Source organism: Diadema setosum, chromosome 4 (assembly GCF_964275005.1).
Source record: "Diadema setosum chromosome 4, eeDiaSeto1, whole genome shotgun sequence".
Taxonomy (NCBI): domain Eukaryota; kingdom Metazoa; phylum Echinodermata; class Echinoidea; order Diadematoida; family Diadematidae; genus Diadema; species Diadema setosum.
This window is the reverse complement of record NC_092688.1, coordinates 35,623,231-35,650,486: the sequence shown is the minus strand read 5'-3', so window position 1 is coordinate 35,650,486 and position 27,256 is coordinate 35,623,231. Positions and strand designations below refer to the sequence as shown.

Sequence of the window (27,256 nt, the reverse complement as noted above, 5' to 3'; positions counted from 1 at the left end):
ATGTCATAGATAGTACAGGGCAAGTTTGAAGACACCATAGAGGAGTGCAACGACCTCTTGGTGCCTTTTTTTTTTTCTCTCTCTTTCTCCATGCTTTACTGTCTTTCACGTTCTACCAAGCAGCAATTGAACCACATGTTGTCATCTCCTTCGCTGATTGTGGCAGAAAATGATAAGAGAGAAAGCTAAAAAGGGTTCTACTGGCAACCAAACTTTCACTGCCTACAATTGATGCACCTGGGATATACTCCACAGAATTTTGCCACCAGTAATTTTAACCTGTTGCCTACAAACCTCATAGGTGTCAAATAGTCACTAAGTACAATAAAAAGAATGAAATGGAACATGTAAATAGCATATTAAAGTTACAAGAGGGCAGATATTCTTGTTGGTATGACTTGAATTGCTTATAGCTTTTATGGAAGGAAAATGTGCTTAGCAAATTTAAAGTGATGGACAAATTTGTATGGAATATGGCCATATGAAAAGGTGATCAGTAATATACAACATGGGGCTCAAATAAAATATACCTTGCCATGTCCCAGAAACCACTTTTCTGCGATTTGGTGCTGTATCTTTTTTTTTTTTTATAATTTCTTTTATTCATTTGCATGTGTGTCTTGAGATGGAATGAAATATTTCATTCCACCTCAAGACACACATGCAAATGAATAAAAAAATTATAAAAAAAAAAAGATACAGCACCAAATCACAGAAAAGTGGTTTCTGGGACATGGCAAGGTATTCTAATGGTTGGGGGGGGGGGGGGAGAAACGGACAAATTTCTCCTTCTAGCTACATGTACATTGTAATGCAGGATTCTGAAGCAAAAATCCTGACAATCTCTTTTTGGTGTGTTGCGCACTAAGCATTCAGCCCCACTCTCCACCTCACAGCAAGAGCATCCCGTTACCTTGATTTTTCACTTCGGCAAACTCCTTGTTGTACTCTTCCAGCGTCTCGCGCAGTTTCTGGTTCTCAATCTCGAGGTCCAGGGCCTTCTGAGCCTTCTTCTGGACATTGACGCAGTACTCCAGGACCGACGTAGGATCTGCGTCGTGGGGAGGAAGCGGTTAAGGGATAGATGACACATTCGGATTCAACATTGACTGCTAGCCAATGGATTTTTGCTTTGGGTGTTAAAGCCATTCAGTACCATTATGCCAGAAACTTTGCATACTGATGTGATCTCTTCTAATAGTGTCTCGTACATAAATGAGATTTCTTGCTAGCAAAAGTGCGTGTTTGTATTCACAGAAGTACATTTTTTCTATGGGTATAACTTATTCAATAAAATTATGCCAGAAACCTTACACATACAAGGTATTAATGTCATCTCTTCTAATAGTGCCTCATACTTGCAACATGTTTACGTAAATTTCTCGTCCATGAAATTGGTCACAGGTGCTTGTATTCAGAGCAGTATATCATTATTTCATCACAAAATGGAATTCCCTAAAAATGTACAGGCAAAAGTATATATTTTTCCCACCTGATAACTTTTTGGCATTGCACATTCATGTTGGTGATGCATCCAAAAAAATTGTTGCATTACAAAAAGAGAAAAAGTCAGCTGAATAAAGGCAAAAATTGATTCTCACTAGCAATACACTGAATGCACGTATGGTACCTAAACTTCCTTAATACTCCTTACGTAAATTTCAGTTGTGTATGTACTCAACTGTATTAGCAAAGCATTTCACTTTGGCATAAGGCCAAAAAAAAAAATTGTTGCATTGGCGTAACATGAGATTTTCAAATAGGGTCGGTCGGGCGGATTTTTTTTTTTTTTTTTTTTTTTTTTTTTTTTTTTTTTTTGCTACCTGCATTCTACGTGTAAAACTCGTGCTCAGCTCAGTAAACAGTTACAACTGCTGCACCGAATGTGCTGTGTTCATCTATTCTACAAATCATTTATGAGGCCGATATTACTGGAATTGTACCCCTTCACAGAATTTAAAGATGTTGAAATCCCTATCCTGAATGTTTTCACTTCATATTTTACTATTTTGACTTAGATAAGATAGATGCAAATTGACCCATATGTACGATCTTTTCATCGCACACGGCGATCTCTATTACAGTCCCACATATACAGATTCGTGTAAGTTCTCCACACAAGAAACCTACGGCAAAACTGTGCACAATACATCGCAGTCTGAATGCTACGTATACACTGAATAAATCTTGTTAGAGTACGTGTCCGTGTTGGAAACAGATGACGTACTGATCAAGGAAGGCTTATGCGAGGCGCTAGATCTCTCCCTCGTACATCCGATATCCCCAGAGCCGTTTCCACTTCCGGGTTTGTGCGATCACGATCGCAATCAACAAGATATTTGATATCGATAGCAAAAAAAAATAATAAAAAAACATGGGGTCGGCGGAATTTTTAGGGTCGGGCGGGTTACGCCAATGCAACAATTTTTTTTTTTTGGCCTAATCTCGGGAATAATGTAGAGAACATCATGTATGTACATGTACATGTACATGCCTCTAATCTAATCTGAGGCAGCTGGTGCTACGTACATTGTACAAATGTATACTGCACAATCTGCAACTTTATCACATACACACAGACACACAAACACATATCATAAACAGCATAGATTTCTATTTCTTATTTCTTCGTCTCCTTCTTCTGAATCTCCATCTTCTTCTCCTTCTCCCTCATAAATGTTGATCTCCTTTTTCTTTTGAAATTAATGTATTCAGTACGCCCAGCATACAGTCAACTGCATACAAGATCCAACCATTCAGTGCACAAGTGACCATCCATTATTGATTATAAATGTTGTTTTTAAGGACATGGTTATGCAAAGACCCTACTTCAGAATAAAGACCACTTACAGCTTATTAAAAAAAAAAAAACCACACAATTTCTACATACCTGGGAGATCAATCAGTTTTTTGTAGATGGAGAGAAAGGCGCCCTCGGCTGCCTTGCTCCTCTTCGACAGCGAGTCCACTTCAGCCTGGAAGCTCTTCAGCAACGGAGCCACTTGTTTGCGTACATCCTGAAAACGTTACCAACACGAAAATATGCCATCAGTGTATCAAAGGGCTTTTCTTGCCAGGGCCATGGATTATTATTTGTGACACTTTCCACAGCAAGGCATAGTAGATGGAGAGTTCTTGAACAGGAACATGAGGAGGTTGGTGACAGAGAGGATACAGGTCACTCCTGTTAAATAGCAAACACAGCTGTGACAACATTTTCGTTACATGGAAGTGAAAATTCAGGGTCCACAGTTATTATCCATCTTTAGGTACCGGCATAAATCTTTATCTTTATTTGTTTGGCTGTGACAAAATTTTGAGATAGCGCAAGAAAACTACTGGTCTCAAAGACTTCTTCATAATGAGAGTCACAGGTTCTGTAAATGTGCTGTAGGTGAGAGGAAAGTTGAGAAAAGTTTGGTACACAGTCAAGGAAGTGCAGACGGAGAGGGACAGTATTGTACGTACACAATCATGTACTAAAGCCAGAAAAGAAGAATGAAGAAGTGAGTGGTGAAAAGAGGCTATACTGCAGGTGAGTGGAAAGTTGTAAAAAAAAAAAAGGGGGGGCAAATTTTTTTGCTGTAAAATAGAGCAGGTCCAAGTGGAACAGAAAAGTGAAGGGGATTGTGACGTGTTGTGAGGAGATGCTGGAACTGCTGCTCCCTCCTCGACGCAAGATACAACTTGTATCTAAACTACAGGCTGTATCGTATGTACAATGTACAGATGTACTAATTACTGTTCACAGAAAATTTCCTGTAAATTCTTTGCTAATACAGTGTACACTTCTAAATTGTAAAATTTACCATACATATCATGCATTAGAAACAAGACAAACTACATTGTATTTGCAACTGATTGACAAATTGCCCTAGATCAACAAAAATTTTGTGAATTTGGAGACAAATCAACATTTTGCAGGCTACAGTGTATGTGCAATGAATAAACTTACAGGTTGCATACAGCACACACATTGTACATGATGTAATTCACAACTTAACACTGCTGTACAACTTCAAAAGCTTGTAATGCTATGCTACCATGATGTATACAGTAAGACCTCTCAATGTCTACAGTGAAGATGTAAATCATATACAGTTCAACATCAACACAATGAAATGCTAGCTTCAAATATGATCAAGTGTACTAAGTACATGTAGGAAAGGCATTGTATTTTGTCTTCTGTACATCTGCACACCTCACTGGGCAATCTACGATGGAATGTTCAAACGATTGTATGCCACATAAATTCAGTCAGGTGCAAAATACACAATAAAGGTAAAGTCGTCATATATTCAATAATGATTTGCAAATAATGAGAAAAAAACCCTGAAAATTTAAGTACCACTGAAGTACATGTACCAAGGCATGTTTAACCACATCAACCACAGTATAATCTCAAATGTGTTCAACCATGACCTGTTAAATTCTTGAACAAGCCTGCAAAGTAAATTTTCAATGTTTCGATCAATCAGTTGTAGATGTCAGGCCCTGTAACACAAGAGTGCAGTTTGTACACGTGTACATGAACAGTATTTGATGTAACATGAATTTGTATTCCGCATCGATCTGTCATGCCCTATGTAAACGTAAACCTTCAAAAAATATGACTTAACTGAAGACCCTCGTCTACTAAACTCCATCCATCAATCATACACATCATGACAATACTTTGAACTTGTCCTCGAAATGGTATCAGAGGGAGTTATTCAAACCCCCTTCGAAAGCATATAGATACTGCATACTGTGTGTACACACCTGTATAGAAGTGAACACCATTACACTCTTCATCGGAATACATGGAGCTTGTCTCAAATGTCAATCAACGTGCACTTTCTCGAGGCAACACAAACCAAACAACAAAACCTCAACTTATCCAAATCTACTGTGATGCGAACATTTGATGACTTTCCCACTCTTGCGCTAATCATGTGTCAATACACTTTCAACAGATGCATCGACAATAATATGATGAAACAGTATCTTTTATCTATTCATCTTAAATAAATCATGCGATATTTTGCATGCCTCAAGCAACAAGTGAATGATTAACAGCCTGCAAAGTGCATGGTACACAGCTACAAGTTGTACAACTGTATTGTTAACCCCGAAAAGTTCAGATTTTACAGCATGCAAACATTTCACAGTGACATCTAGATGAACTACACATACATATCACGGTGTATGTTTCTTTCTGCATTTGTTGTTTTGTCTAGTTGGTTTCTCATAAACCAAAGAAAGCAATATCTGTGAATGTACATATTGTGCAGATGTATTTATAATGAAGATGGTCATTATAGGAATGAAAGTAACAAAAATGATAACAGTAAATATAAAAAACTATAAAACATGGCTTACTATAATGGAAAGAAGATTATCAATTTAAACCAGTAGCAGTACAAACATGCAACAAAAATGAAAATAAAATTTTAAAATGAACGTGATTGAAATTACTTCACATCTTCCGATATGATAAGAAAGTTCAGCCACCTTTGACCCTTAAAGGATTTTGCTCAAAAACTCTCATGAACTTTAAGTAACTAATCTATATCTCATTTAGCATACCTGGGCCAAATACTGCAAAAATATCCTCTTCATAGTTATTCTTAAATCACATTTAATGAGATGCAAGCGGGGCGGACAGACAAACAACCTAAAAACATAATGCCACTGGCACCCTTTAGGGTGGCGGCATGGAAAACGACTGAAGTTTCAGCTGCCAACTCAACATCTAAAAAACAATAAATAAATAAAAACATAACACAACAACGACAAACCTCTGGCGTGTTCTTCTTGAATTCTCTGCTCTGTTCCACCAGCCTCTTCCGAGACGAGTCACTTTCGTCTTGTCTGTTGGCCAAGTCAGTGGCTGTGTTATCCAACTCTCGCTACGATTGGTGGGGGGGGGGGGGGGAGGGAGGAAGATACACAAGAGAAATTTAGATTTGATTTTCAAATGCCTTGAATTTGCTGGTCAGAAGAAAAGTATTTAAAGTTCCTTAATACTGAAGTTTAACTTCAACGCTGAGTTTGCTTTGCAGTTCTCATAATTTCCCATTTTAAAAGAATGGTTTGCTGAAGGACTATTCACTGAGTAAGGATCTCTGGATCATTGGGTACAATCATTATCATTTGTAATCTACAGAAAATGCTTCAATAGTTTGACACTTTTCACACTCCCCGTCTCACAATGTACATAAAATGAAAGATCAAAAGTAGTGTTTCGACTGGCATTAAATACATCAACTAGACACGCACATCTTGGTCAATGGATTAGCAGACAGCGTCATTTATCTGTTCTTTGCTCAAGATCGAATCTCGCTGCTGACTTGACCGCAAATCCGCGCAGAAGCACTGCGGGACGATCAGTATTCCGCACATACACCGTCTCGTGCCTGACGGAAGCATTCACACTTTTTTATTTTTCGCTCTCCCTCTCGCTGTACCGTTCGGTCAACATTTTAAGAAGCAGAGTATCACTGAACAGTGTTTACACTGCATGTCATTCATCCAAGTCAGACGGCACACTTCTTTCACACATTTCCATCACATTTTGTCAGCTTGCCACACATTCGCAAAAAAACAAGAGACAATGAGATGGAGAAGGAACAGAAAAAGAGAGAGATACATTTAGAGAGAGAGGGAGAAAGAATGTAATTGAAGCTAGATTGATGGTGTGAAAACGGCTGGGGGGGGGGGGGAGGGGGAGGCTCAGCTGTGCCATTTGAAAAGGGGCTGAGCAGTTCTCCGCACTTCTTTTAACGTGCACTCAGCCACTACGTTCAAGGCAATGCCACAGCAAGAACTGATGCCCAGTGACTGGCTGTATATTGAAGAAACAAGATACCATACAGCCCCATTGCCAGAAACTATTTGTAATTAAACACAACTCCCAGAGTAAAATGCAATACAAGTCTCGGCAAATCCGATACGATCAGTTACATGTACATGTATGTGAGAACTCGCATTGTTTTTCAGAGTGCTTTTCAATAACAACCTAAAAGCTGTATCTCTGGCACATACACTGGGCCTACGAGTAAAAACTGTAAGTGAAACTAAAGTACAAATGTAAACAGTCTCAAATTCATTATTAATATCATTATTATTATCATTATTAAGGTTTTCATCTAGAAAAGGAAATTTTTTCAGTCAAATGCATAGGAAACCAAACAAATAAATAAATGCAACCCTTCTATGATGGGGCAATGGCATATCACCACCATACCCAAAATATACAACATCAGCAACTCAAGAAAACTAGAGGATTGTGAATGTTTTCCAACTTTCAATTTCATAATCATATTGATCTTTTCTTCCACATGGAATAAAACTACAAATGTGTGCACCCTGCCCCCTTCCCCTCTCCCAACCTACAATGTACATGACTGTATGATGTGCAGTGCACTTGAAACAAGGACTGTGTCACAAGACTAAAATCATCTCAATGCTTGATTAGAATCCATTTGGATTCACTTACGATGGCCTGTAGCTCCCTCGTGTGACACCATGACTTGACCCTCATTTGCATCCCAAGAGATGCCAGAGTCATGCAGAGGTGCTTAAATATCCTCCAGTGCCAGATTATGAAGGCCAGGACAGACAATTATTTGATCCCGGCATTCAAGATAAATCCCATCATTAATAGGCAAAAATGCAACATTGCAGTCTGTGTGTGCCCCAAAAGAAAAAGATGTATTGTAAATGTCACCTGATGCTGTCTGCAGAGTTACTGTGTGTGGTACACCTGTATGTCCTCTGCCTTGAGTTGACACATTGACCCTCATTATGAATACTTGCATTATTAATACTAGACAGTAAATAACTCAGTTGCCTGCAGTGTAGGGCAATCATTTAAAATGTCACTGTATTTATTCAGTTGTGTTTGATTTCATTGGAAGACATCAACTCTACATTACAACACAAAGAATTGCTCAAGGGGAGTTACAAATGTAAATCACTTTCATTGTCACAAGGGACATGATATTTAACTACATGTAGGCCTACTTGTTTTGCTGTTTGTTATGGTCATTTTATATGTCACCATACATACAATGTACAAATGTAGATCTGTATGATGTTCAAGAGCACTTCTAAAGAGAAATGTACAAATAAATTTGTATGTACAAGAGCACTTCTGAAGAGAAATGCGGACAATAGCAATGACTTCACACAACTCTACCATAATGGTGGTTGATAACGCAAAGTTCTACACAAAGTGAAAATCACAGCCTACCATAGTTTACAGCTGTCAATCTGTCTTTGTGACTTACAGCTACAGTAATGTTAAATGCACAACTGCACAATGATCCCTTCATAGCTTTATCTCATAATTCACCGCAAAATATGCTCTGAGTCAATGAGCTGCTGTGGCTATATATGGACAGATTTCAATGCATCAAATTCAGAGACGACTGAGATTCATAGTGCTGTAATTGCAGAGACAGTAATCAGTGTCGTGGTGCGACAGCTTGTTTCACGCAGATGTGTATCAAATTCTTCTCCAAAGCAGCCGAGCGTCATATTGGTCAGACGCTCAGAAGCGGGTCTGATGAGGGGGAGGATGGACTACACGTGGGAGCTGCCAGTGTTTTTCCCCTGCCATCTCGAACGAGCCAAGCCAAGTCAAGCCATGCCGAGCCGAGGTGAGCCGAGCATCGTGAGCAAGGCTTGATTGATTACAGACCAGCAGGGCATCGTTCCCCTGATCTGGTCACATCATCTTCCTTCCCCCTCCATCTTCATTCAAACCTTGTCTTCTCTTACAGTAGTAGCCTACTTCAAGGCCCTCAAGCCGTTTCATATCTATTGGCAGCCACGACGATGGCCACTACGTTGAGCTTGAAGCCCAGTACACCAGTGTAAGAGCCTTTTGAGCACTGCAAATGTGATTATTATTCACGAAACAGAAAAAAGAACCAAAAAAAAAACTTGACCTGTGCACCACCACAACTGAATAATTCAGTAACATGGGGTCACTATGACTGTGAAATGAATAAACTATGCAGCATTCACAAGCTCCTTTGGACAGAACTTTGATGATTGTTTGGTTGTGATTTACATGTACAATGTATGCTACAATTGTACCTAATCTTGGTACTCATATCAAACTTCAGCTTTTCCAAGGAGCAGGCTAGATTTGAATGGGTCTCCAAAGGCCTTTTCATCTGTGGCTTCCCTCTTTACGCACATCGACGTCAGGGTTATTTAAAGGTGGCTCGACTCTTTCACACACGACATCCCAATGCTCACTTCTCTCGCAACTTCCACAGCCAGAGGGGCCAATGACAAAGACTATGCCTGCCTGACGAACACCAATGATTAGTGGGCGTGGCAACAATGAGGGGTGGGCATGGCACTTTTCATGGACCCACTATCATAATGCATCCCCTCCTTCAACAATAACAATATCGGAGGCAAGTCTGGTCTTCTGCAGATGACCGTCCCTCATTTCTCCCTAGCCTTCAATGTTTCTCTTCTACAGAAAAGGCCTGCTGATCTTTGTGTCCATATCAATGAATCATCTACAATTCATCTTGAGCACTTTATTGGCTTCATTACCCTCTCACTGGTATATAACTTACAGTGTACATTTCTGGGGGGGGGGGGGGGTTTCACATCTTGTTGCGCGTTTGAGAATTCATATCAACAAGCATATGGCTGAATTCTGAATTGCTTCATTCCAAACAATAGTGCACCCTAATGACATCTAATGGTTGGGTTTTCAGAATATACTTGCACATACGCTTGCTCTTTCTCAAAATAAAGAAGTCTAAAAATAGTTGAATCTCTCCTCTTTGTTATTATCATTGTTTTGATCGTTAAGTTTCACTACTTACATTTTCATTTTTCTCCAGCATTTTGTTGTTGTTGTCATTAATTATGCAATAAACCAACAGAAACAAATGTATAAAAACTCATTAGAGTAATCAGTCTCTAAGAACCACTGTATAATTTACATTGTATAATGTATACAGATCCTTTCTATTCCAATATGTGCTTTTTTTTTTCTTTTTCTTTTTTTTACAAAAGTACTCTCTTTTAAGCATCATTTCTTCAGTTAATATTGATGAGGCCATTGTCCAGATTGCAAATTATGAATAGACAATTTCTTTCGCATGCACTTTCAAAAAGATTCACTTTAAGGCACACATTATTACAGTATATCTTTAATAAAGAGAGAGAAAGAGAAAGGGAAAAAAAAAACTGAAGTGGAAAATCATTCAATATTGCCGTCTCTTTTTAAAAACTGACACAAACACATTACAGGTAGACATCTGCATTAGCCACAAAAATTCTGTGCAATCAAGAAAGCTTGATCAAATCCAGATATCCACTCTAGAGTAATACAGTTCCTTTTTAATGGTGTTCAACGGCAACTTTGGTTTCTCTTTAATAAAAGGGTCATTCCATGGGGTTGGGTCTTCTCTAGATTTTCATGTTGTGTAGGGAATAAAAGTCATATTCTGACAAATTTATCAACTAATTGTCTGTGGTTTGCAGTTATTCTTGAAGAGAAATGTGTGAAGAATTATTTGATGAAAAAGAAACAAGCCTGTGTACAAATGTATTTTGTCTATGACTGTTTCACTAATGATGTCCCATGGTTTTTTGTGGTTTATGTTGTGACATAAATATATGCCATTTTCATGGCAATGTAAAACAAGAATATACAACCTTTCAGCATTATGCCTATCATAATTAAGAGAGGCAAGGTGACTTCTACAAAGACTATAAGGCACATAAACATTTGTAACAAAATAAGAACACCAGAGCATCTTCAAGCAACCTCATACCTATGTTACAAACGATGTCCATGGCAATTTTTGTTGTAACATAGGTATAGCATGGTTTTACATACACTTCCAATCATAATATGATCAGAAACTTTATTTCTATAATGAGATTTATATTTCAGAAGTATTCTTATCCAAAAATTAGCATCAAAATCCTCCAAATAAACGAGAAAATACAGAACATATCACTGTACTTCAGTGCGATGTCCGGCCTCTTCGTGTAACGTAGGTAAGGAAAGACGCGTCTCGTGATAAAAAGAAGAGCTACTAACATCAGCAATCGTATTCATGTCACTGGCAGTCCTCCCCCAATGGCAGGAAAACTACTCACAGCCAATATACACCTACCTGGACAGCGCAAGATCTGTTTTTCTGCCGTTGTCCATGTAACGTAGGTACAAGAGTTTTAATGTTTCTGAAGTCAATTGGTAAGCTTTTACGCTATTTTACGAAAATAATAACATTTGTCATATTCTGTAACTCTATTAGAGGAAAAAAACGACATCTAAACCTCTGAACTGGCCAAAAATACTGTGGACGATGATACTGTAGTCCCACATACTGAGATATTTGTTACAGGTTCATGTTCATAATTTTGATCGCCAAATTTTCCGTCCATGCCGGTCTCTGCAAAAGGAGCATATAATTCCTCTCTTAGAAAACCATACAAAAGTATATCAGTGTATCTTCACTGCAATATAAATTTGTTTTACCTCCCGATTATTGTGAATTTTTGGACCCTTTTGTCATAAGGTATCTACCAAGGTAGATGTGCTAAAGTTAGTATTCATCACTATATACTAGTTGGAAAACGTAGATGTCCAGACTGCATCTGAACTAGAGAAATAGAGTTTGCCTTATTTTGCTGGTGATATTGAGAGAACTAGGAGCTGTGATATTCTTTCTCTTTAACAGATTTACCTCGAAAATGTCAATGTTTTCCTTCCAAGATTTCACTGACCTGTTAGATGCTCTGATGAAGTTGCTAACATTTCACAAGGATTCACCATTTCTATTCCATGCATGCTCACCCACTGTGAAGTCTCAAAGCTAAAATGCCAGTGTCCTATTCAGTTTGGGTGGGTAGTGGGTAGGAAAGGCTTCAATGAAATTATGAACCCCAATCAAAATTAGACTATTATTGCTCTACACTATCATTCAAAAAGAGGGCGACAATTTTGATGGGGGATGAATATAAAATAGGGCCTGGTATTATTTTGGGAGTCTATTAAGGACCATAACCGTAACCGTAACCCTGACCCTAGCCTAACCTTAGCTAGGACACTGGGGGCAGCGACCTGCCCTTCCTAGCTTACATCAAAACAAGTTTTTAGCATAGAGTATGAAAATGATATTTTCCTATGTTTTACATGCTATATTATTATTATTATTAATATTTACATCATTTTAAGCATAACCCATTTTTTTCCAATTTTGGTGGGAGGTACACATGGAACTCTAGCTAATGGGTATGCCAAGAGGTAGAAATGTAAGCAAAATTGTTGAAATTATTTAATTCCATTCATAACACACACATACATCAACAGGAATATATAGTCGGCCCCGACAAAAATTTTCTTTTAATTTTTTTTATTCTATTTCTCTTTACACCTTATGTTCAGTTTGTCGATGAATCTGCCATGGCTCCTCCTCTGCCACTGCTACGTTTTAAACTACATGAAAGAGTGACAAGGACACATCCACAGCACTCCACAAACAGAGAGGAAGCCGACAAAGCAACATCCAAGAAGAGTGAACGTAACAAACTAGACAAGAAGAAAACTGCACAGAGGGAAAATGGACAGAAGAAAAACAAAAATCGAGGGCTAAATGGACATTGGACAAAAGAGCAGAAATTAATTTCAAACAAAGAACATGGAGAAGACAAGAAGACTTGTCTGATTTCTCTTTATTAGTTTTCTTAGTTAGTTGACAACTAGTTGATGATGTTAGTGTATATAAGGTTAAATTGTGTAAAGCTTCACTTTCTTCTTCTTCTTCTGATTAAGTCTGCCTTCTTTCATACCAGAGTTACAAAGAATTGAAGTCTGTGTAACATAGGTATTGTTCCACAGGTGTGCAGTAGATATAATTCCAAAGAACTGTTACAATAGTGTTATTTGTGGGAACATACATAAAGTCTATATGTGTAGGTTTTAACATCTCACACCACAATAAAGGAAATCAGTTGATATGTCGTAGTGTACCTATGTTACAAAGACATACTGTCCGTGTAACATAGGTAGTACACTGTGGGCGAGGTTGTTGACTGAAAACCCCTGATTATAACAATAAAATCATGTTTTCACTTGAATACCCATACAAATCACTTGCTTCAATTGTGGTGCTTTTAAGAATATTGTCATTGTGTCACTCTTGATGAAAAAGTTAAACTTTTGATTGAAATTGTTAATGGTTTGTAGAAAAAAACATGTTAATAAAAGTGGCTTGCAGTTGACATCAGAACATACAATCTTACTAATGATGATCTCATGCGCCTGTTAAATAACATGTTGATGTGTTATGGACGCAAAAAACGTGGATGTGTTCATTGTTATCATTTCAGAACACAAAATTATGAAGGATGTCAACAAATGAAGTCCGTGTAACATAGGTATTTTGCCATACCTGTTTACCCATGCTGACTGAAAGTGTGCGAAGTAATAAACAGATTGCTAGTGGAATAAGTTGAAGAATGGGAGTAACAAATCAGGGGGAAAAAGGAAATTTCAATGTACCCAACTTGAATTTTCAACTTGTATGTCACAATTTCAGTCCCAACCCCATGGAATTACCCAAAAGCCAATCTGCTCATCAATTCATGCTGTCTTTTTATGTGACGCTGTCGGAGGAAAGATTCTCCATATCAAATCTCGTCTGCCATGGTTTTGTCCGCCTCATCGACTTCCAACCCCCCCCCCCCATACACACAGACAGACAGACACACACTCACTACCCCAAGGCATATTTTATCTTCAGCTCTAGCCTCCCTCAAAAAAACGCTTTAATTGCACCATCCCAGTATCAGCACACGCACCCAACCGTTTCCCTAGAGAAGTCGTAAATTACAGGGTAGAGAGAGAGATAGTGACTGAGTACTTGAGAGATAGAGAGAGAGAGGGAGAGAGAGGAGAGAAGGGGAAAAAAGACAGCCAGCAAAGAGGGGAAGAAATTAGCGAAGGATAATAATTTGGCGAATCACTCCGCTGGCCAGCTCTGATCAATAATGTAGCGATACAGCTTAGTGAGCTGATAATAGGCTTCCTCGCCTCGAAGGCCCCATCTGTGCACGATATTGCGCGCCTTTCGCCGTTTCTTGGACCCATTATATTCCGTGAATGTGTGCACTCCTCGACTGCGCCTTCCACCGTGCTCCCACGCGAACAAGCGTGCACCACGCCGTTAATTTTTATGGCTAATTCCCTTCCAATGTGTACGACATTGAAACAATCGCAGGACATTGTACATTTAGGCCTGTGCAAGCATCAAATCTGACATTAGCATCACCCAATCTGTGAAGTGCAAGTGTACTATTAAAAGCAGCACTTTAAAGATGGACAATACGTGATGCAGAGAAAATTGATCAGCCATTGTACTTTCACATAATGTAATGAACGAAATTGGATTTCTTAAATACCATAGTTAAGATTTGATACCTCTTCTCATGTGGGTGCATGCTACTTGTCATAACATACTGCCCTACTTCAAGTTCATGAAAATCATTTTGCACTCAGCCCCTATACATTTTAACTCCCAAAGGATGTGATCAATATGCTACACTCTCCCTTGCTACTCTAAGTGCAATTCGACATAATGTTCATGTTGAATTCAGTAAAAAAAAAAAGTGTGTTTCCAAGACATTTTCGCAGCATGAAGTTTTCACCAATTGGAGCTGATTGCCTTTACACAGCATGAAATTTTCTGAATTGTAACTAGCATTTCATGAATAAAATGCAGACAAGAACTTTCACATGCATTTTAATTTCACAAATCTTGGCTCTCGCGAAGTTCGCAAAATTGAATTGCACGCAAACATTTCTGGTTTTACAGTAACCAGTACAGTTGCAGTAAAAGTTACATAGAAATCAGGCTTCAAGAAGAAAAAGATAGGGAATCTCAAAGTTTGGCATGTTTTCACAGACTAACAAGGAGAAACGATGATGTCTTTATTTCACAATTCTCCAACTGATTTGCACACAAAAATAAAAAGAAATTCAATGTTTTTAAGACACTTTAGCATTAGTTCTGCAAGACCTTTCTCTATAAAAGTTGTTGTTGCAAGGTTATCACTTCAGCAGATCACGAAGTGATGTGGAAGATGTAAACAATTTATTCTGTTTGTTGTCTGTCCCCAGGAAATCTACTGAAGATGTGGCATGTACAGGTCAACAAGACACACGAGGTGTTGACATTACACTCTCCCTCATATGCCTTTAATGTGGTTAAGACTGCTAATAGCACCAATATGTTGAAACATTCTAATTCCAGTACTTTCTTGATTTACTACATGTACTTAAATTTGTTTGAAATCCCTGTCGTTCTCTGCATCCGATTTGAATCTTATGGTAAGAATTGCACTCGAACGAATGCAGACTATGACAAGATACATTTGTAGCTTGTTAACAAGATCACAGTCATGGAACTCAAGATGGTCAGTGCATAACAATTGATATGGGCTAGCAGACACTATCCGTAACCTTGGTTTTAATAGAAAACTTCATCTGTGAGAGGGCAGGTTTAAACATTCTTTTATTGCTTTTATATGAAAGAACTTTCATATACAGGATACTCTTTTGATAGGATGGGTATTTGGGGGTAATTGAAAACAGTATGCTCAATAAACGTGAACCAGAGCATGGACAATATGATAACCTGATCCAATTTGATACTTCAGATAGGACAATACCCACAGACAAGAACCCATTTTCCATTTCTGAAGAGAAAAAATAAAAAGGCACTTGTAAACAAGAATATGCTGAAAATTGATTCCGTGTCCAATGAGACATTTTCCTATCTCAGAGTTTCAAATTGGATCTTTTTTTCTTTTTTTTTTCCGAAGGCCGCTCCCAAGAGGTCTCGTAGAGTTGTAATAAGGCAATGCAAGAAGAGCACTGGCATAGGCTGCAAATCTACCGATTCTTATCGGTGTTTAGACCCTGAATTGCTACCGTGCTCCTGACGGCAGCTGCGGGGCACCGTTTCATCTACCTACACCCATCTCTCGCTCTCCCCAGCACCCAATATCTGATAACCGAGGCGAATGAGCCCGCGAGCATCTTCATTTTTATAATCGAAGCTGGAGGGGGCTATAGATTTATGACTAGACTACGGCATGTGCGTGACTTTGGGGTGCCAGCAAAGGGATGGAGGTGTGCTACAAAATGGCAGGTCCTCCCGCCGCTGGGTGCAAGGGGTACATGGGAGGCAGTAGAGTTTGCACTGTACGCCAACCTCCATATCGCCACAAGCTCACCACTGAGGGCGGGCTTTGGATTATAACTAATCTCCCTCCGAGAGATGGAAGATAACAAATTGCACAATTGGAAATAACAAACAACCCTGAAGGAATGGCTTCGGGAAAAAATTTCCTACAAACTAGGAATCGCACCCCAGTTTCCATTCACACTCAAATGTGGAGATTATGAGGTAATTTTGCACGCCTTCGGTGCACTTTGGAACTGGATATTGAATTATCCATAATGGTATTTAGGTCAAAGACTCCACCCTACCCCATTTTTAGAGAGACATACCTCTTTACAAGAACCTCATACAACTAAGGCAGTTTTGACATTCATTGAAAAAGTTCTTCAGTTTAATGGTTTCAAGAATTGATATACACAGCTGAAGTGAAAAAGATGCGATTAAACTTTGGCAGTCTTAAGTCTGCCATTTCCTGCTAGCAAGTTACTCCTTTCTAACCAACTACTGTAAAAGCCAATATTAAAATGCAAGCTAAGTTTTTGTCTACGCTATAATGCACTGGATGCCAATGGCAAGTCGCAAAAATTCAATGTTGGCTCCAATATACACAAATTTCACACCGCAAATACTTCTTGCTTTACAGTTCGCACATTGTACTTCTTTTTCTAGTGAAAAACGTCCATTCTATTCCTTGTTCTCACCCTCTTTCAAATTGCAGTCAGAGGTTTGCAATAGAAAGTATTTACTGCAGGAAAGTTTTCTGTTCTTTTTCACTCTCGACTTTTTTTGAAGGGGGTGGGGTTAGGGGGGCTTCCTCGAGCATAAGAAATCAGCAGTGCAATCACAACACTTGTATGCAGTGTATTGTTCAATTGTGTACACAGCATGCATTGAACACTTTGTAGAAGGGGGACAAGAAGAAAAATACAGAGCAGCAATTCCCTCAGTTATTTCTGGAAGTTCAGCCCTTGCCTGCAAACAATAAAAAAAGACAGTCAACCTCTCTGGGCCAGGCACATGAGGCGATAGATTGATTGGGCAGGAACAGGGACTGTATTACTGGAAGGAACTGGGTGTCAATTGACAAGTTTGGTGCACAAAGAGAACAGAGAAAGAGGGGGGGGGGGGAGAGAGGGGGAGCATAGGGAAGAGAAAGGGGGAGAGGGGGAGAGACAGGGACCCAGAGAGAGGGCTGAGAGCGTTGGCTCAACTCAATCGACAACAGGATGATGAATCACGCTGAAAATCAATCAATCATCAAAATTAGATTGTCTGACGAAAAAACAACAAAGTAAAGGAACAGGGTCCATGGAATTTAATCCCTGCTCTGAGCACAATTTGAAGTGATGTGGTCCTCCTAATACTCAAGGGGGGAAACTAGAAGAATGAAGGAGGGTTTTTACAAGAGAAAGGATAGGGTGAAAAAACTTGTCAGGGGTTTTAGGGTAAGTCTATTTGGGAATGGGAATTCACCGAGGAAAGACTTTTGAGCCCTTCCTTGTGAGAATTGAGATATAACCGACCGTTATGAGGTGATGAATTTGATCGAGGTGGCACCCCTCCACGCCAGAGTGGTGCAGTCTAATGATCTAATCCATACAAGATACGCAATCGGCCATCCATTAGCAATCTACCTCCGATGCAAACGACCAGGGGAGTACACGCGCGCGATCTATAATATCCATCCCGTCCCCGATCATTATTAGATTCCCCGCGCCGAGACCGGCCGTGTTTTCCCTGGGCCAAGGCAATCAATAGCCTTCCCATCTATCAGGCAGCGTTCAATAAACCAGCTGTGGTGGCGGCTGCCGAGGAATCAATGCCCTGGTCCGGCAGCGCGGGGGCACCGCAGGGACCCGGGGGCTGGTGTGGCGGCGGGCATTGATCTATCCAATCAATGGAATCAATGCCAAAGCGGGCCTGCCGTTCGCTGATAATTGGGTAGAATCAATTGAAAGGGGTATGCAGACGGAGGAAGGAAGAGAGAGGGGGAAAGAGATGGAGAGAGACAGAGAGACAGACCTACAGACAGTCAAACAGAAAGAGCGAGAGAGAGTGGCATAAACTCCACACACAAAGAAGACTGGTAATAGTAACGAGCCTTAGGTACTGCATTCTCTTTCATATATTGCTACTTGTAAAAGACATGTTCTTCTTCCAGGTTTGCAGCTGTTACTTAGTTGGATTCATTTCCTGTTTAATCTCATCCAGGAACTTCATGTTCCCTTTGAAAAAAAAAGACAAAAAAAGAGTATAATACATTACACAAAGAACAAGTTCAGCACAGTACAGACATTCTTACGAACAATTTCCGAAAAATACACCCTTCCATTTTGTAGAATACAAATTGGAAAATTCTCCTTGACGTCACCTTGGAGTTCAATGAGCCATTTAGTCATTGTGGGCACATCCATTCCTACTGGTATCAAATCCAACACACAATGTACTGTAAAAGTATAAAAAGAATCAAACTGTACTTTATAATCATTGTTAAACTTTGTCTTGGCGTGAAGACACAACATGCCCGTACACATGCATGCGCACATACAATGTGTACATGTATACAGTGCTGCTTGTACACCTGTACCTTGTTTTCTAGAAACACCATCGAACGGTATGGATAGATAACTCTTTCCCGTGTCTGCATCACTGTATACAATACAGTGAATGTGAGGTTGGCTTAACATTGCTTTTGTATTCTGCTGCAGATATCCAATAGTACAAGTACTGTACCTACATGTAATTACAATGTAGGCCTATAGTGTCTGTGAAAATACATAACATACCGAACATACATGAAAGTAAGGATCATATTTTTAACACTCTTTACTCCAGGGCCAGTGTATAAAACAGGCAATTCGTATACTGAAAAACAAAAGAAAATTCCTGCATCTAGAAGCCTAGATATAACAATAAAAAGGAGGCCAGTTGTAGAATGCACAGGTCTGCCTTCAAGTTTGAGTGAACAATATTGTATCCCCAGAAATATTGCTGAAGCATTCTGTTATTTTCAAGAAATGAACAATGGTGATGTCACATCTCAAAAGAAAAAAAAAAATAATGCATTCGTTGAGATAATTGCTGTAGGGTCAACTTCCAAAAGAAAAAAAAAATAATGCATTCATTGAGATAATTGCTGTAGGGTCAACTTCAGAGCTAATTTTTTGTGTCACCTTTTGGTATTAAAACAAAATTTGTTTTCTGTGTACATGTACATGTATACATGCCATTATGTGACACACCCTTGCCTGTTTAGCTTGTCTTCAGACCACTGAACAGAATACAATCATGTTGTTTTGTATTTTTTATACTTTGACATCTTGCAAATCCTACATACAAATGATTGAAGAACATGTATACTTCTTTATCAGTGCATGAGCAATCATTCAGAACAATTCATAATTGCAATTTTTTCCCTCAAAATACCCAAGAAATAGTTCATTATCAAACATTTTTCATCTGCCTTTAATCCAAAGATCCTCGTGACGATGTGGATGTGTATAGACATGTCTCGGGCCAGAGCATTCACAGACCACTTTTGCGGCAGAAAAATCGGCAGAGACGCCCTCGCATTACGCTGCAATTCGTGAGTCAATAGAATTGATCATCAGGAGCACAATATCCCCCTAATGGAAGAGGAAAACCTCGGGCCCGCAGTACAACAACACAGCTTGCACGATTGATTACGGAAGATAGCCATGACTTCTCAAGCATGAAACCTGCACCACAATCCCAGAAATTTATATATCCATCAGTTCTATTAGGAGCACACCATGCGTAGAAGAGTGCGCGTCAACAACAGGCCCATTACAAAGGTCACACCAGTTAAAGTCATTCTCATTAAATCACTTCCAATTTCTCTCTTATAGGTCTTAAAAGAAAAAAAAAAAGATGAGAAGAAAGGGAAAAAAACAAACAAAATAGACACAAATGACAAAGTTACAGATTAGCACTGCAGGACTGCACAGGTCTACAAATTAAAAGCCGGGATCTCTATTGTTAGCAATCGACAAATGGATTGTTTACAATCACCCCTGCACGTCGGAGCGAGATACTTCAGATAAACTGTGCTCAAACTCTTGAGTCTTCCGGTATCTATTCAATTCTCTCCATTTCCTGTCAGTATTACTGGTGATTTTCTTGTTATTTGACGACAGGAAATTCAGGAAACTGATTATTATCACGACTAGTTGGTGTTTTTTTTTTCCCCCTACCCTCTTTGTATTCATTGCCATTACGGCCATTAAAAAATCACAAAGCAGGCGGTGGATATAACATAACCCAGGTTCAATACATGGGGGAGTTCTTGGGTTACAGACGACGGATGAGAGTTGTAATTTCGTGGATTAGTAATATTTCATCATTCGCTGACACAATGCACTGACATTGATCACAGATATACAGCACACGCTGCGCTGTCTGTGTTGTACACGGGAGGCATACAATTGTACACTATGGCCACTGCATTCAGTCACAAAGAGCAATTCAAAGCAACTTTGTGTTCAGGTTTAAATGTACATATATAATCATGTTAAAACTCACTTTTAGATTTCATTTTCAGACAGCGAGACAATTGCCAGTTGTAAACCTATCACTGAAACAACCTCCATGTACATTCTTAAGGGGAAACTTCAAATTGATACTTGATCAAACTGGTCAGGATGTTTGCACCGATACTACTCATATCAATGTGCACATCAGGCAACCAACCAACAACTATAGACAAGTATGATTTAAGGACACCAAATATTCATCTACGTTGTAATATCTACCTTTATATAGAATACTCATCATTATCATGCTTTGGGGGGTTTTGAAATATTTGTGAATATCAACTACAAAAATTGGACTCATCATTTGCAGATTTTCCCCAACAAAATTTACTTTCATACTGCCAGCAAAATGCTTTCTCCATATTTGATGCTGTGGAGCCTGTAATGAAGGATATCAGTGCTTTCTGAGAAGGGCGATATATAGACAATGACCAAATAGATTGAAACTCCCTGCAGCGGGGTTCAATCACTAGAGAATCAGACGGCGAGGGACGAATGAAATTCCCCCGTACTCTACATTTTCCAAAGCTGAACAAGCACACGGCCAAAACAACTTTTACCCCTTCGCTCTGTGTCAATATCTTTTCTTCTCACAACATTTTTCACTCCATCTCTCCCTCTCTTTCTCTCAACATATCAATCTCTCCCTCCTTATTGCCACCTTCTGCCTTTTTTCCCCCTCTCTCTCTCCCCTTCCTCTTTTTTTTAACAGCAACAATATTTACAGCATTGATTTCTCTGGCCGTGATTAGAGAGCTCGGGGAAAGGAATTCCCGCTTTTCAATGCAGCAGCGCCACAAGCGCTGCACGGTCGCCTGACAAAACAAGTAATTCAATAGTATCGAAAGCTTTTACCAATAAGACAAATCATACCATGGAATTCGCCTGTGTCTCCCCGCCCCCCTCTCTCACCGGCACGGAAGTTTGGAAGGCCGTGCCCACTCACACGTCCGATTTTTTAATGGTGCCAAACAACAGGCCGTGCCGTGCTGTAATCTTGTAAATAAAGTCAGCCCCTGCACTACGTACAGTATCAGCTGCTAGATGAATAATGATGAACAATTAAGAGCTAAGCAATCCTTGCAATTTCACAATCTTGCTCTCCAGGGCATGTGAAATCATACGCATAGATTTGGCAAATATTTGTCTATCGTGATTTTACACAGGTAGTCAAGTAACTTCATAAATGTAACTGTGTTACTCAGTCTTTTCTGTGCTTCTAATCACTGTACCACAGCAATCCAGTTTGACCTACATTGCATAACTAAGTTGAAGAAACTCTTAAAATCAACTGCTATCTTTGGATTATGTATTCTCACATAAACCATGGCAGCGCTTTCAAAATACTACCTCAAAAACCAGGAAAACAAGAGCTTTGCATTTGATCACTGTGCATTAGGCTGGTTTTACAAACAAGCTGGCCTGAGCATTGCCTAACTTTGCATTAACAAACTGTGACTGCAAGGGCAATAATGTCCCTGGCACCCTCAAAGGTACTGAGGAGACATGAAAAAATTATCAATTTAGGCCTGGGGACTTGATTAGCTCATTAGACGGTGGAAAAGCAGGTACATGTGTAATACAATTGTATGTTAATTGATTAAACAGAGCCCTTTTACTTACATGTACTACAGTTCATTTTTTCTTCTTTTCTGGGGAATTAAAGTTTATAAATTCCTGGCTCAACAATCATCTGTCTGGCACAGCTAATGTCTCTCTGTCAGACTGATACCAAACAGTCAAATATTGCATTTACAATATTTGTACCGGTACATCCATAGGCATGAATAACTTAAGAACTGAAACAACAATGAAACTGGAAAATAATGAATCCTTTCTAGTACAGCAGGCCTGTTCTGTCAACAATTTACTATCTAGGATATAAACAAGATGTAAAAACATTTAAAAAAGAAAAAGAAAAAAAAAAACTTGTCAAATGTGGTGAAATAAAGTAATTTCATATCTATGGTGTACCACATCGTGTATAACAGCGAAACGCAAGATCTCTGCAGGCTAGGGCAGGCAGACAACACCACTGCGCAAGCCACACGATTCCGAGATGCTCTGGGACCCTGAAGGCAAATTGACAAAACACTTAGGAAGCATCCTGCTTGTAGAGCAAAAATTGGAATTTTCCTCTGCGCGGCACGTCACGCCAAGTCCGAGAAGTCGAGGTCGAACCCCTGACGGTCTCCATCACTCACTACAGATACGATAAGGGCATGAAATATTGCACAAGTCTGAAAGGCTATCACACATGCACCTCCATAGCCATCTCTTCTTGCTTTCCTTATTTTTATTTTTTTATAGTCTAAATTTCTATCAGTCATACTGACTTTAGTGTTGTGTTTTTGCTTCTGTCATTAATATTTTTCTTTTAAAAATCTGGGTCAATACACGTGCACAGCTTGGCGATCGATTGCTACCCATGAGCCATCAGAATCGTTGCTCCAACTTGACCAATCTAGATGGATTATCCGAGGACTGCAATTGATTGCTGTAATAGGCAACTGATTTCAGAGTTTCATGTTACTGCTGGTCACAGAAATACCGGGGTTTCTGTCTTTCTTTTCTAGATCTCTCTTTCTCTGTCTGTCAGTCTGTATGTCTGTCTGTCTTATTTACCCATCTCCCTGAACCCTTCTCTACTATGAGACATAGAATATATATATCCTCCATCCTTACTATTAAAAGCTATAAAGAAATTAAAGGTCCACTTTACCTTTGGGAGCAGTGATTTAAAAAATGTTAAAAGATATCCCATTTAATGCATCATATTGTATGCGTAGGTATGTTGCACGACAAAACATCCCACAATATAAACATTTCGCAATAAAGCCTAACATAAAAGGAGATATAATCAGTATTTTTCTCAATAAACCGTAACTGTAGACGGTTTAGTCTGGAAACATTTTTATTAAAACAAATGTTCACATTTTGTAAATTTAACAATACCTAACATCGATTTCACTGATTAAAATTTTTACAGTGATTTAAATGATGAAGTTGAGATGTACACTGTGTACATGAGTCCATCAGCACATTGCTTTTCTACTTTTAAAGAAATGCTTCGCAGATGTTTTCTTGTCCGCAGATACATGTACGTAACATATCATACTTACCCAAAAAAAAAAACAACAAAAACTGATACTTGTACCCAATTATAATATCTTCAATTACTGTTGGAGCATTGAAAGATCCATGTACAGGCTGCATTTGATGGTTTTCATAAAGAAAATACATTTATAATTGATTGCACTCTCAACTGTGAGAGACACTGTCCCGCCACATTAGCAAACTATGCGTACAAACTTCATAAAACTATGCCCTCGTTACCATTTAAGCATACCACTGTCCCACGTTGCCATAACATATGTCAAGGAGTACTAATTGACTCATGGGAAAATTTCACAAATGTAAAATTGACCATTAGCCCACAACTTGCCCAGAAATTACTGCCGATATAACAACTTAATTGCCCTGTCAGACTAGATTCATGCATGTGGGTTTGATGACATTTTGTCAACACTTTTGTAATGACAGTAGAAATAATCCCCGAAAGAGAGTCGCGAGTGGAATGTTGGCAGTGAAACAAATGCTGGGGTGGGGGATAGTTGAGGTAGTAGGGGGAGTCATAGCCATTTAGATGTCAAAGAGTTAGTCAACATTGTATACAGGTGCATGTACAGGTGCAACATACATTGTAACTTGATTGTCTTGGTTCTTTCACCCAGCAGTGTATCTCTTCACTATTTTACCTGATAAATATGATACCAACTTCACATTTTCTGGGCATGTGTACATTTTCATCATCCTATCATGATGACCCGTTCCTTCACTTTTAACGACACAATACTGTAGAAAAGAAAAACCTTTTGAATATTTTTCCTCTTCATGTGACCAATGCTGATGCCTCACGGAGTTCATTTAAATATAGGATGCCTTCTTACATGTTTAGATAATAAGTGACAAAGGGGAGAACATACACTTGTACAGAAAGATCCTTCTGAAGGACTCAACACGCTATTGTGGGAGTTTTAAACTGAAGTTTCAAAATTAGGTTAAAGGTGCATGGTCCCGGTGTTTTTAAAAGTCAAATGCGTACGCGAGCGCACGGCGTAAGTTTCCTACAGAGACCTACCCTATTGACTCCTCTTTAGCGCTTACGCTTTGGCCCACTTTCCCCGAGTCCGAAGAAGTCCAATTCACTGTAGTCAGTAGTCGGATCACAGTTCGGCTCATGATTCGGCTGAGGGGGATGACAGCTTTAGCAAACTTCTTTTGTGATGTCATAATAACAAGCACTATATGCACGCACCCTAATATTACTACAGACTACGCGTTGCGCAAAGAAGACAACAAAGGCAACGTCACTTAGCAACACCTACGCGCTTTACTCTTGATGACAGCTAAACTTTGGTAATCTTCGTATCAATGCTAACACTAACAGTGATCGGCAGTATCATCAACAGCGCCCTCTACACTATCGGGACTATGCACCTTTAAGGAACTTCTGACCTCTCTAACTCCACCCCCACCCCCCCCCCAAAAGAATAATAATCATAAAATTACCTTACTGTATCTGCCCACTGCTCTGTTATATATTTGACCTTTGTACCAATTCAAGCTTAAAAATCTGATGGATTTGTTTCTCATGCAATCATATCAACCTGGGGAAAAAGTCTAGATGGACATGTATGCTGGGGGACAGTTTGATGATATGATGGCTCTTACCCCGCCCCCTTTTTTGGCAACACTACATAAACGGAAGTTTTTGAAAGTATAATGCAATACTAGGAGTGGTAGAAATAGAGTGTGTGTGGTGCTGAAATAAAAAGTCCTCTCCTCATTCATGCCATACAATAGAACAGGATTTCCCACATGATGCATTTCAAGGGTACCATGACTGAAATTTTCAATGCATAAAAATGATTTCTGGTCTAAAATTTTGGATTGGATGAGTACTGTTACCAAAAGGCTTGGTACATGTACAAGCAGTATGACAAGCTTTCCTTCAAAACAAGCTTTTCCTCTTTGTTATCTTATAAGCTCTTGCAGCATAATATCATTGGCTACGACAAGGCAGATCAATTTTATGTAAATGTTGGACCTTAAACTAAATGAGGCAGTTAGTTTGTGAGCATTCAAAAGCAGTGAAGCATCTATTTCTACTAGAGACATCTACAAGGTTATGGGAATAAAGATTTTTGCCTAATACCGGATAACCAATTACACTCTTCAGATTTGTGCATTCAGCATCAAACACACAATATCTTTTTTCGCCCTCTTTTCTGCTTTGCTCGGTTCCCACTCACCACCACCCCCCCCCCCCCCCCATCACAGCCACACCCACAGAAGGTTTAATAATTCATCTTGCAAGCAGCTCAATGTAATGATCCAGCCAGAGCAGTTTCCAGTTGATCGGCATCGGGTCAATCTTCACGCTGCATTGGTGCTGTGAAAATGATAATAGGCCGGCACTGCCCGATGCTCGCAAGGGGTCATTCCGAACACAAGGCAGATCCCTCTCTCGTCCATCTCACCATCAAATCGCATCGCCACACATGGCAGACATTTGAAAGAGAACTATCGGTCAAGATCTCTTTACGATTTTGCACTCGCTCAATCTTTAGATGGTTTATTCATGCATGAACAATACATGGTGTAAGAGCCATTTGCGGGCAATTAGTTGTCATTTTTTCCTACAGCTGTAGAGTGAAGGAGACAGTTAACAGTATCTCCTACTGCTTGGTTCCTTCATGATGTTTGAAATCACTTTACCTCCTTAAAATACATTTAATACCATTAGCTTCTTTGACAGAATGAGATGAAGTTTGAAAAATGAAAATAAAAATGGCTGTGTACAACAGTTACATTTGTGTTGATTTTTGTCATTAAAAAAAAGAGGGGGACAAAAGTATGTTGCAATCCCCCCCCCCCCCACACACACACACTTTCGGTTTCAAAAAAAAAAAAAAAAAAAAAAAAAGAGGAATTAATGCACAAGCAATGACCTAGAACAGAGCAACATACCCTGATCAAACATCAACACATTCACTGATCCAGCACATGGGGCCAACATGAGTTATAAATCTCAATATCTGTCATAATACCCAGTAAGTTACAACTACAAACTTAACCCAGCACTGCAGAAAAGATAAAAATGGCACCCCGAGTTTGTCCTCATGCTAGATTTTCCTTTAAAACATGTGTTGTTGTTGTTGTTGTTTGAGACAGATAATCCATCTTTTTTCACAAATTGCTACTTATAATATCAGATTCTCTTTTTTATGAATGAAAAGTGTTCAGCAAAACTCCATGCTAGTAGTTGGACAGTACAGTGTGTGTGACCCAAGGATCTTTGATTGATTAGCATCTAATAAACATTCAGGAACAAGCTGCCTAGTAAAAGAACAAATGACAGCCATCATTCAACCCATCATGTTCGTACTTTGTTAACAAATCTCCGTTGACAAATGTCTGTGC

The 27,256-nt window shown here is 39.2% G+C and overlaps 1 protein-coding gene across 1 annotated transcript in view; it reads right to left on the bottom strand.

The window, feature by feature from the left end:
* The window catches only part of LOC140228028 (homeobox protein cut-like 1), a 53,239-nt gene that overhangs the window by 20,489 nt on the left and 5,494 nt on the right, over positions 1 to 27,256 (bottom strand). The window contains exons 2-4 of the mRNA XM_072308426.1: positions 5,781 to 5,891; positions 2,891 to 3,017; positions 914 to 1,051 (exon numbers count right to left, since the gene is read on the bottom strand). Of these exons, the coding sequence (XP_072164527.1) occupies positions 914 to 1,051; positions 2,891 to 3,017; positions 5,781 to 5,891 (376 nt within the window). The remainder of the gene's footprint in view (positions 1 to 913; positions 1,052 to 2,890; positions 3,018 to 5,780; positions 5,892 to 27,256) is intronic.